We start from the raw sequence: 13,458 nt of genomic DNA on the forward strand, positions 1-13,458 counted from the left end.
ACCTATTCAAATATGGATAATTTACCTAAGTTTTAACTAGAGAAAGATATAGTTTTGATATGAGATAATTGATTAAAGATTACAAATATATAATTTTGATGTGCCCGATCAAACAATACAAATATAATATAATTTATTTTGAAATAAAAAATGAAATAAAAGCTTTGTTCAAATATTGTAATTTTTTTTATTAATATGTATGCCCGGATTAGTTTATGCGTATTTTGATTAATTTTACGGGCTCTAAAATTAATGATCATATAAATTTCCAGTGGTCTTGAGATTTGTGAAACTTAAATTAATAATTTTTAAAAAATAAATTTAAAAACTTATCAATTGAGTTATATCCATTAATATTATAGAATTTTAATCTGATAAGACATATGATCTGACCAAATTATATTCTGCTTGTATGATTTGTATTGATAATATGAAGTAGAAAACACAAAAGGGTAGATAAGCTTGAACTGCTAAGCCAGTTCACATCTTGATTACTAAAATGTTTTTTTAAAAAATCACCCAATAAGAGAAGGAAAACAAGAGAACATTATCGCACAGGAAACCCTTTATTAAAGCAGCCTCGTACTATCAGGTAATTGTTTACACAAACCAATACGCTAAAATTAAAATGATTAAATATGGGACTTTGTGCCTAAACCTGTGATCGGGAGAGACCACGTGAAGGAGATTCTGCTGTCCAATGGAGATAAAAGATGTTTCCTTAATCGCCAATTAGGCCCTTGGATTAACCAACCATTTAGCATTAAAGTAATATTTAAAGCTCCATGCTTACTTGTGGGCGAGAGCTTGGCCAAGTGTCAATCATCAACACAATCATTGACCTGTGAATTCATCAACCTGTAGAGACCTCAAACATTTCCTGGGATTTCTAAAACAAGTTTATTTCTTGCCAGTTCTGGTTTCCATTTGGCTGATTTCTCAAATTGTTCATCTAAGTAAAATACTCTCTCTCTCTCTCTCTCTCTCTCTCTCTCTATATATATATATATATATATATATATATCATTCAATGATGAATGGATTTTATATGCGACTTTTTTTAATAGAATTTTATAAAAAGTATTAGTAAGTTCGTTCTTGAAAAATAAATTATCTTCAAGTCTTACGATTTTCTTAAAGATTAACAGGTTCAATATTATAATTTATCTTACAAGAAAGTTTGTATTTAATTATAATACCTTTATTAATTAGTCTCCATGTTTATCCTAAGCAAATGCTATTAGGATGGATTTTAACTTTTTCTTATTTATTTTAGTCTGTTTAAAATAACTTTTATCATCGTTGTTTAGATATTTTTTCTTATTTATAAAAAAATATGATGATATATAAGTTTTTACAAATACTGTTATCAATAAAACTACAACAAGATTCAAACAAGTAAATCATATAGTGATGTGGTAGTAATACCGACAAAATTATCAACGAAGTTATCATCAGAATAATTTTATAAAAAAAATCCTTCAGTAATACTTAATATATAACCTAATATTTGACCATCCTCTCCCTCCTTACATATTTCTACTTGCTTCTTAATAATTTTCTGCAACAAAACAGTCCCTGATCCCCCCATATTCCCCCTCTCTTCTCAATAAAATTCATCCTCCCCCAACCTTTTCAATCATAACAACACCATGTTTGACAACATTCATATCTTGATTGAAATTTTATGAAATAAATCTATTATTTTTTTTTTAATATGAACACAATTTTAAAATGTTAGTTTTATTTATTGCATATTTTTTAGTATATATATTTTATTTGGGTGTTTATTTATTTTATTGTTTTTTCTCAAACAAACTTGTTCTATGGATTTGTGATTTAGTACATGTTATGGTTTGTTTTAGATATTTTTTATAAATTGTTGAAACTTATGTCGAATTATTAACTTAGACATATTGTGATAAAATAAATAATGAATTGTTTAACGAGTCTGTTTTATACTTGGTTAATTTTGTTGCCGAGTTGTAATTTTTGTAAATATGTACAAATTTATATCTACATAGATAATTGATAATGAATTATGAGAAGTATTAAAGTTAGTTGAATAATCTTAAGCTAAACCAATATTTTTACAAATTTATTTAGTTAATGTAATTAATTAATACATGTTGTTATCGTTATTTGATATAGGTTCGATAGAAGTGATAGATGATCGTTTATGAATATATCGAGATTCACTCAAGGATTGTGAATGATGAATTATTGTAATGGGGTTCAGGGTTTTATTAATTATGCAATATCTAATCCCATAAATTCTAATGGAGACGATATTAAGTGTCCATGCACGAGGTGTAAAAATAAAAGGTTTCTCGATCCAAATGTTATAATGATGTATTTTCTATAAAAAAGATTCATGGAGAAATATATATGTTGGTATGCACATGAAGAACTATTTATTTCTCACAAAACCATGCTAGAAAGGATTTTTAAAAATATCAATTCAAAAAATAAAGATTAAAATCACTATCACTAATATTATTAATAAGTAATACCATCATCATCATTATTGTTGTTGTTGTTATCACCACCACCACAACTATTGTTAATATTATCATTATTAGTAATAATAGAAACATTCTTATTAATATTATCATTATTTTAACAATCATTACCACAATCATCATCACTATTATTATTTTTGTTGTTGCTATTACCATTATCATTATCACTATCATCCCAACAACTACTATTAATATTTTTATTATCATCACTAATTTTTCTTCTTCTTCTCTCTCATATTATTATTATTATTATTATTATTATTATTATTATTATTATTATTATTATTTTATCACTTATATCATTAATAATATTATTACCATCATCATTATTATAATTATCATTACTATTTAATTGTTGTTGTTGTTGTTGTTGTCATCAATAATATTATTATTTTCATTACTCTTTTTATAATTATTATCACAATTATTATTATCATCATTGTTATTATTATTATCATCAATAATATTATTACCTTCATTATTATTATTATTGAAAAAAATAAAAACTATAAACTTGATTTGAAAGATAAAATTGATAGCCATAATAACTTTGATAAAAAAGCAAAGGAAAAAAAATAAAAAATTAAAAGTAGAAGAACCAAATCGAAATACCTTATATATACAAATTAAACACCAAGGGTTAAATTGAAAACAAACAAAACTTCAACAAAATGAAAAACAACTAAAAATAGTAATCAAAGCTAAAAGGTTTGAATATGAAATAACAGTAACAATGAGGACCATAATATATTTACTGGGACAGGAGAGAAAAAGAAAAAAAGAAAAAAAAAGGGTTATTGGTTATACACTGACCACATTTGAAGAACATACTCAACCTAAAATGAAAGAGAAGATGACAAGGAATAAATTGAGATGATGGAAGCCTATTTTTGACCACCAAAAACCACTGCATGCGCTCTCCAAAATGTGCGGTGACTCCAACGGGTGGGCACATATTCTACAAGCGCCAACAACTTTTTAAATATAAAATTATTATTTTAATTATAAATTATGTTACTACCCTTAACCAAACTTATAATTAACAAAAAAAATCAAGGCTACAATTCCTAAATACTCCTGACAACAATGAATTCTACATCCTGCATCCAAAGGTACATATGTAATTTTACTATGTATGAAATACAAAAATATCTAAATACCTTTGCCAAAGACCACTTATTTTTTCTAACTTTTAGAGGTATTTTGGTTATTTTACTGTTCAATAAAACATTGAATAAATGAAAATACCTCCAAACAAATCAACAATGACTAAACTAATGCACCATGTGAAAAGATTCAAATACTCCTTACTGCAACGAATTCAATGTCTTGCATCCAAAGGTATATGTGTAATTCTATTGTGTATGAAAAAAAATATACCTCAATACCTCTGCCCAAGGCCACTTATTTTTTATAACTCCTAGGGATATTTTGGTTATTTTACTCTTCAATAAAACATTGAATAGATGAAAATATTTATGAACAAATCAATAATGATTAGTGTATCTTATGAAAATACCAAAATAACCCTGATTTAAAAGCATGAATTTTTCAATAGGAAAGACGAAATAATTGAAAAATATGAATGGAGTTACATTGATTCCACGTTTTGTTTTGATTGTTTTTCAACAAGGATGTATCATAGAAAAAGTCGAAATAATAGGTAAGCGAGAAGGAGAAATAAAGGGGAGATTGAAAGGTTATCTCAGTGAGAATGCTGTGGATGATAGATGAACTTCAGATATTGTTGAATTCTACCACCAGTTTGAAACAAAAACCTCAACATCCATTGTTCTGTAAGAACTTGGATGATGTTGAATAATCTAAAACAAACCTTAAAAGAAGCAATAATATTGTTGGATAAAAATGGGGTTAGGCTAAATAATAGTAATTGTTGGAGAATGCCTGATACATAAAACCCCTTCCTCCTTTAGTTTTTTTTTTTTTTTTTTGTTAATTTTGTTAATGTTAGTAAATTTTTTGGGTATGGAAACAAATATAAAGCTGGTTTCAAGGTGTAAAAAATATTATTTTTAAAGTGTTTATTTATCTTATATAAATACAGCACCTTTAAGATATAACTAAACCTTCTAAACATCTGAAAGAATAAAAAAAAAGACAAACAAAGAAAATATGTTTGTTTTGTATATATTTTTCTCTTTGTAGTAAGAGGTTCCTATAGATTTAAAAAATTACAATAAAACATTATGATTGTTAATAAAATTATATGACTGTTTAAAAAATAATTATATATTGAATTAAATTAAATAGCTCGTTATTCAGTTTTATTTCAAAAATTATAAATATTAAAATTAATTATGAAAATTAAAATAAATAAGTTCAAAAAATAATTAATTTAATAGATATAATTATAATATCAAAAGTGCCAAATATTTTATTTAAATATTATAAATATTTATATAATTGGATTAGGAAGCAGATTTGAAGAGTTCATGTGCTTTTTTTCATTTAATTTACGTAAGAACATATAATTATAAACACTTAAAAAATAATATTTCTTTTCAACGTTGAATAATTTTATTATTATTATTATTATTATTTTATCACTTATATCATTAATAATACTATTACCATCATCATTATTATAATTATCAATACTATTTTAATTGTTGTTGTTGTTGTTATCATCAATAATATTATTATTTTCATTACTATTTTTATAATTATTATCACAATTATTATTATCATCATTGTTATTACTATTATCATCAATAATATTATTATCTTCATTATTATTTTTATTGAAAAAAATAAAAACTATAAACTTGATTTGAAGGATAAAATTGATAGCCATAATAACTTTGACAAAAAAGCAAAGGAAAAAAATTAAAAAATTAAAAGTAGAAGAACCGAATCGAAATACCTTATATATACAAATTAAAAACCAATGATTAAATTGAAAACAAACAAAACTTCAACAAAATAAAAAACAACTAAAAATAGTAATCAAAGCTAAAAGGTCTGAATCTGAAATAACAATAACAATGAGGACCATAATATATTTTCTAGGATAGGAGAGAAAAAAAGAAAAAGAAAATAAAAGAAAGGGTTATCAGTTACCATATTTGAAGAACATACTCAACCTAAAATGAAAGAGAAGACGAAGAGGAATAAATTGAGACGATGGAAGCCTATTTTTGACCGCTAAAAACCACTGCATGCGCTGTCCAAAATGTGTGGTGACTCCAACGGGTGGGCACATGTTCTGCAAGCGCCAACAACTTTTTAAATATAAAATTATTATTTTAATTATAAATTATGTTACTACCCTTAACCAAACTTATAATTAACAAAAAAAAAATCAAGGCTAAAATTCCCAAATACTCCTGACAACAATGAATTCTACGTCTTGCATCCAAAGGTACATATATAATTTTACTATGTATGAAATACAAAAATATCTAAATACCTCTGCCAAAGACCACTTATTTTTTATAATTTTTGGAGGTATTTTGGTTATTTTACTGTTTATTAAAACATTGAATAGATAAAAATACCTCCAAACAAATCAGTAATGACTAAACTAATGCACCATGTGAAAAGATCCAAATACTCCTTACTACAACAAATTCAATGTCTTGCATCCAAAGGTACATGTGCAATTCTATTGTGTATGAAAAAACAAAAATACCTAAATAGCTCTACCCAAGGCTACTTATTTTTTATAATTCCGGGGAATATTTTTGTTATTTTACTATTTATTAAAACATTGAATAGATGAAAATACTCATGAACAAATCAATAATGATTAATGTACCTTATGAAAATACCAAAATAACCCTGATTTAAAAGCATGAATTTTTTAATAGAAACGGCAAAATAATTGAAAAATATGAATGGAGCTACATTGATTCCACGTTTTGTTTTGGTTGTTTTTCAACAAGGGTGTATCATAGAAAAACTTGAAATAATAGGTAAGCGAGAAGGAGAAATAGAAGGGAGATTGAAAGGTTATCTCGGTGAGAATGCCGTGGATGATGAACTTTAGATACTGTTGAATTCTACCACCAGTTCGAAACAAAAATCTCAACATCTGTAATAAGCTGGTGCATAATGAAATGCAGCCCATCATTGTTTTATAAGAACTTGGACGATGTTGAATAATCGAAAACAAACCTTAAAAGAAGCAATAATATTGTTGGATAAAAACTGGGTTAGGCTAATTGATAACAGTAATCGTTGGAGAATGCCTGATAAATTACACGAATTGGTTTGAGCAGCTGCATTACATGTGCCCATATAATGACATTTCCTTCATTGCCTCAGAGCAGTTTTAGAGAGAACTGGCAACCTCCTCCTACCATGGTTATTAGCAGCTATTTTGTATTAATCATTTCTGATTTCCTGTTTGTAGCGAGCAGGACAGCACTTTACTAACCTTTTGATACGCTTATACTGTGTTATTTTGTGTCTTCAAGTGCTTCTCTGTTTTGTTGTTCTCTAAGAAAATTTCCGTTCCTAGCTAGCTTGCAGTTGCTGCTACTTCTGCAGCCCGTCTCCTTTCTTTCTAGCAAGTGTATCTGTTTAGCTTTCCCCCCAGAACAATAACTTTACGTATTAATTCAGTGCGTCACTAGATCATTTGACCCATACACTGTACGGGTAGGATATTATATGATAAATGGTTGTTAATAAAATTATATGACTGTTTAAAAAATAATTATGTATTGAATTAAATTAAATAGCTCCTTATTCAGTTTTATTTCAACAATTATAAATATTAAAATTAATTATGAAAATTAAAATAAATAAGTTCAAAAAATAATTAATTCAATAGATATAATTATAATATCAAAAGTGCCAAATATTTTATTTAAATATTATAGATATTTATATAATAGGATTAGGAAGCAGATTTGAAGAGTTCATGTGCTTTTTTTCATTTAATTTACGTAAGAACATATAATTATAAACACTTAAAAAATAATATTTCTTTTCAACGTTGAATAATTTTTTTATTATTATTATTTACAAACGAAACAAAGAAATTATTAATTAATGACTTGGTTTTGACTGCAGAGGCGGCAGAGACAAGTGAGTTGCCAAGAAGGTTTCCAGTAATTCAAACGGCAGCCTATCTTGAAAGTCCTACAACTCTAACTAATGCTAATGAACAAAGGCTCCCACTTGAGGCCACAGCAAGAACAAGAATAAACATTTCATTACCGTGCAAATTAACGCCGCAGACACGCTTATACCTGCCCTTGTCAACAAAAGAAATTCTGCAATTTTCCTAATCCCCAAGCATTGCAGCACTACAATTTCAACTTCCCTCATGGGAAAGCTTCCTCTTCCATTTCTTCCTTTTGTTTTCTCAACTCTCTTCACACTAATAATCCCTTCTGCGAGTGGATTATCTTTCAACTTCACCAGCTTCATTGTTGGCGCCGATCAAAACATCTCATACGAGGAAGCATATCCCGCAGATGGAGCTATTCAGCTCATCAAAAATCTAAGAAATGCTAATGTAACTAATAGTTCCGGTCGAGCCACGTATTACAAACCGATGCAGCTTTGGGACGAGGCCTCGGGGAATCTTACAGACTTCACTACCCATTTCTCTTTTTCCATCGATTCGCAAGGTCGACGTGCGTACGGAGATGGATTGGCTTTCTTTCTTGCGCCAGAAGGATCAAAGCTTCCGCCTAATCTCTCTGAGGGTTCAGGTCTAGGTCTTACAAGGCGTGACCAGCTACTAAACACAACGGCTAATCATTTTGTTGCTGTGGAGTTCGATATCTACAAAAATTATTTTGATCCGCCAGGCGAGCATGTAGGTATTGACATCAACTCTATGCAATCTGTAAATAATATTACTTGGCTGTGTGATATTATTGGAGGGAGAAGAACTGACGCTTGGATTAGTTATAATTCAAGTACACATAATCTGAGTGTCGCCTTCACTGGTTATAGAAATGACACTGTAGAAATGCAATTCCTTAGTCGAATAGTTAGTTTGAGGGATTACCTACCAGAAAGAGTTAGTTTTGGCTTTTCGGCTTCAACAGGTAGTGCATCTGCCCTCCATACCCTTTACTCGTGGGATTTTAGTTCAAGCTTAGAAATTGATGATAATGTTACCAATCCAATAGATCCAGCTACCAATCCACTAGATCGGAAAAAGAACAGGACAGGACTGGCAGTTGGATTGGGTGTTGGGGGTGGTGCTATAGTTGTTGGGGCCGCTTTGGTTGGGTTTGTTATCAAGTTTATGCGTGGGCACGAAGAAGACGAAGAAGGTGGTCATGTCGCTGAAGAGTACATGGATGATGAATTTGAAAGGGGAACAGGACCAAAGAAGTTCTCTTACCAGGAATTGGCTCGAGCTACAAGTAACTTCAAGGATGAAGAGAAGCTAGGTGAGGGTGGGTTCGGTGGTGTCTATAAAGGTTTTTTGAAGGAGATTGATTCATTCGTTGCCGTGAAGAGAGTATCAAGAGGTTCTAAACAAGGGGTTAAAGAATATGCAGCAGAGGTAAAGATCATTAGCCGATTGAGGCACAGAAACTTGGTCCAACTCATTGGTTGGTGTCATGAAAGAAAGGAGCTTTTACTTGTTTACGAATTCATGCCTCATGGCAGCTTAGACTCCCATCTTTTCAAAGAAACTAGCTTGTTGACATGGGAGGTGAGGTACAAAATCGTGCAAGGCTTGGCATCGGGGCTGTTGTACTTGCATGAAGAATGGGAACAATGTGTGGTGCACAGAGATATAAAGTCCAGCAACATTATGTTGGACTCAGAATTCAATGCTAAGCTCGGGGATTTTGGTCTGGCTAGGCTTGTGGACCATGGAAAAGGTTCTCAAACAACAGTTTTGGCAGGGACAATGGGCTACATGGCTCCAGAGTGTGCAATGACAGGCAAGGCTAGCAGAGAGTCAGATGTTTACAGTTTTGGAATTGTTGCATTGGAGATTGCTTGTGGAAGAAAACCTATCAACCCAAAGGCCAGCAATGAAGATCATGTGTCCATGGTGCAGTGGGTTTGGGAGCTCTATGGTGAGGGAAAGCTACTTGAAGCAGTTGACCCAAGACTATGCGGAGATTTTAACAAGACGCAGATGGAACGCTTGATGATCGTCGGCCTTTCGTGTGCTCATCCGGATGAACATCTTAGACCCTCAATTCGGCAAGCACTTCACGTTCTTAATTTTGATGCTCCATTGCCTATTCTCCCATCAAAGATGCCCGTGCCCTCATATTTCGCCCCGCCAGTATCTGCATCTTCACTTTCAATAATGTCCTATGGCCTTACAGATTCTGAGGGAGGGATGAACAAATCTTCAAGTTATAGTTACAACACTAATTCTTCCCAGCTCACCGCATCTTCTTCAGCTTCTTAATTCTGCATCTGCCATGCTTCCACACGAAGGTTAAATTGATGACCAGTGTGATTCATTTGAGATTCTTATCCTGTTAAAACATTTAATTCCCCCCTGTTTTTTTTTGTACTGATCAATTTTTACGTCTTTTCTGAAATTGATTTTCTTTTAAACTGAGTACAAATTCATGTCCAATTGAACATATTAAGTTCACTCTGTTTAAAGATTTATAAATTAGCCACCCCGCTCAATTGCTAAATCTTAGCCCTTCCACGTACTAAAATATATTGTACGGTTCTCATAATCATGTCAACTACATTGTCACCACTGTCACTAGATATACCATTGGTATTCTCACAAGCAAGGGAAACAAGGAATCTGATGTTATCATCTTTGGGGTGCTGGCATTAGAGATTTGAGTGTTGCAGAAAAGTAGTAAAGCCTCAGGCGTAAGTGTTAAAAATGAATTTAGTTATCGAATTCGGGAGCTATACAAGGGAGGAGGAAGGCTTCTTCAAGCTGCTCCTGGAGTTTCGCGTGGAGACTCTGATACGGTGAGATGACATGTTTGATGACTCTGGCTGTGGTGTGCTCATATGAAGCTTCATCTAATACCTTCTGCAAGAGAGCAATTCAAGTAACTTGTCCAGTCTGGCACACCAAATGCCAACGCGGCAGAACCAATCTGTGTGCTTTGATAATATGCTATCTCCATCCAATGATGTGCGGGAGCCACTTGCTACAAATTGCACACCAAATGCCAGGGCGGCAGAGCCTACTTGTGTGCTTTGATAATATGATATCTCCATCCAATTCACATGTGGGGGAGCCACTTGCTACAAAATCAATATTTTTTGTCGCTTGCATTGTCCAAGTTGCTGAAAAATAATTTATTATTTTAAAGAATATCTTAATTAAATTTATTGAGCTAGTTTAAAAATAGATTTATATTATTTGAGTTGAAAATGTTGTTATTTGAATTGAAAATATTAAATTTGTTAACAAGCAAACAAAATAGTAATTATCCTTACATTTGATGGTTTTTGAGATAATTGTATTTACTTACTAATTATTTCTACTTAAGTTTCTTATTTTAAAAAATATAAAAATAAAATTGATTAAATAAATGATTTTCTAACAGAAATTAAATAAGGATAGAAATTCATGGTCCTTCCTCACAATACATTGCTAATTTAAATTGCTTTGTTATTTGTTTTGCTATTTTTCAAGGAAAATTCAGTGCTACTCTCATCACAAAGCATTGCTTACTTGAACATTATTTTTTTTAAAAAAAAATTTTAATTTATCATTTAATATTAAGTTTTTTTTATCCCGATTTCATGATCTGGGTCACAGATTTGGCATGTTAACTTATTTTTTTGTCATGTTTCATCATTTTTTTTTTAATTTTATCTTTCAATATTTGGTTGATTTAGAATTAGATTTTATAATTTTTTTGGTTTTCTTTCTAAGGGGTTATCTTGGTTTCATTACCTCAGTTGTGGGTTTGGCGGTTTAACTGAGGTTGACTTGTGTCTTTTTTTTCAATTTCATCATTTAACATTGGTTTGATTGAGAATTAGGTTTCATAATTTGTTTTAATTTCCTTTCTACGAGGTTGTCTCAGTCTTATTACTCGGGTCGTGAATTTAGCAGGTTAATACAGGTTGACCTAGATTGATCCAATATATTTTTGTCTCATTTTTTTTTTAAAAAATGATGTCTCGAATGTTTTTTAAAAACTATATTTTAAATGGTTGTCCGGGTTGTCTTTGGAGCCGTCAAGTTGATTGAGTCACATCGGGTCAACCCTTACACGATATGATTTTTTTTCCTACTAGAAAACATGCTAGCAATACTTGAACATTTTTCTATATTAAAAGAAAATTAATCCAACTCACAATGCAGCATCAACCAATGATATAGTAAGTTTAACTAATTAAGGGAAAATATTAGATAAAAACAAAATAGAATGTCATTTTATATTAAAAAAATGATAGCATATGATGAATGTGGCATGCTCTTATTTTAACATAAGAAGAAAGCGGTGTTGTATGCGTGTTTATTGGGCCAGAAGACCCACATGTATCTAGTGAGAGGGTAAATAAGTAAAAGGAAAGTTACGCTTAGTATCCCAAGGTTTTTTTTTTTTTTTTTTTTTTCACTTTGCAACAATATTTTTAAATATTACATTTTCCATCATGCATTTTGATGGCAGGTAAAATTTTACATCCTTAAAAGTTGGCTTAAAAAACAAATCAACAAAAAATATATATTTATTTACAAGAATATCATTATATTATATTTGTGGTAAAGACTAAAGAACCTTTGAAGGTTAAAAATAACTAAAATGCCACTAGAGCAGTTGGGTTTTTTTTTTTTTTTAAAAAAAAGTCATTGGTAGTTTTCATTTAGTTACAAAAATACCATAAATTATAGTATTTAGCATCAATTTCTAGCCATATTCAAGCATGGATTACCAAGCAAAAAGTCCAGCATCTTCCCCAACATATCCTCCCTCATTTTCACTATAATTCCATCAAATAAACCTGTCAAGCCTGGTAAAATTTAACATTTCCTTTTCCATCAAAACAACCCAACCAATATTCACCATAAATCATAAATAAGTACATCTCAACAATTACAATTTTTTTTTAATAAATTACAGTATTTAGCAATAGTGTAATTTGAGATGACATCCATCAATTTCAATGAATAGCCTACATTCAGAAACAAAGTCTCCTTCATCATTTCTAAATAAACATACATGCATTGAAACTTTCAAGGTTGTGAGGCCTATAAACTTTTTAAAGTTTTATCCCATGTAATTTATTTCTTTATGTGCTTGGTACATATTTTTTATAGCCCATAAGTTTTGCCCAAGTCTTAATATACATATATGTGTGTGTGTTTTGTGGGCAGCCCATACATATTTTTTATAGCCCCCAAGTTTTGCCCAAGTCTTAATATACGTATATGTATGTGTGTTTGTGTGCAGCCACCTCTCCCATATTTTCTTTGTTTTATTTTCTTCTTATTTGATCGAGAGCTTCTTCTTCTTCCTTTTTATTTCTGCAACTTTCTCTTATAACCCATACTAGCTATCAACCATATAATAAATATCTTTTGAGTAAGTTTTTTTTATTTCTTTCCTAAGTGTTTTATAACATGGTTATGGGTTTCTTTTCTTAACATATAGTTATTGAAAATATTAGGGTTTATATTAGATTAGTTGATAAGTTAAAGGATTATTGAATTATTTTGTGTGCGGGTGGTAATACATGCATATAAACTTGGATTGAGATAGATTATGAATAATTAGTATGTGATTTCGATATTTGATATATGTTGGTATGATTAGAGCAAAACCTAAGGAATTTCGATATTAGAAAGAAAATATAGGATTATTGAAGAATTATATAGAAAGAATCATGCTAAAATCTTGAAAAATATGTTTAAAGGTTAAAGATGATATAATTTCAATTTAGTCCTTGAATTTTGGAAAATTAGGATTTTACCTCTAAATTCCAAAAAAAAAATTAGTTTAGTCCATGGTAATAAATAATAGTTATTAAGATAGATTTTGATAGA

General features: G+C 30.1%; 1 protein-coding gene across 1 annotated transcript; it reads left to right on the forward strand.

The window, feature by feature from the left end:
• The first annotated feature begins 7,574 nt into the window (after positions 1-7,574).
• Positions 7,575-10,051, forward strand: LOC118051837 (L-type lectin-domain containing receptor kinase IX.1). The gene has a single exon (XM_035062579.2). It carries the CDS (start codon positions 7,819-7,821, stop codon positions 9,886-9,888), a length of 2,070 nt encoding a protein of 689 aa, XP_034918470.1. The 5' UTR covers positions 7,575-7,818; the 3' UTR covers positions 9,889-10,051.
• The last annotated feature ends 3,407 nt before the right edge of the window (positions 10,052-13,458 follow it).

The sequence above is a fragment of the Populus alba genome, chromosome 11, assembly GCF_005239225.2.
Source record: "Populus alba chromosome 11, ASM523922v2, whole genome shotgun sequence".
NCBI classification, from domain to species: Eukaryota; Viridiplantae; Streptophyta; class Magnoliopsida; order Malpighiales; family Salicaceae; genus Populus; species Populus alba.

What these genes read in the sequence shown, in the direction of transcription:
- LOC118051837 (XM_035062579.2), top strand. Translation starts at nt 7,819, where the DNA reads ATGGGAAAGCTTCCTCTTCCATTTCTTCCTTTTGTTTTCTCAACTCTC.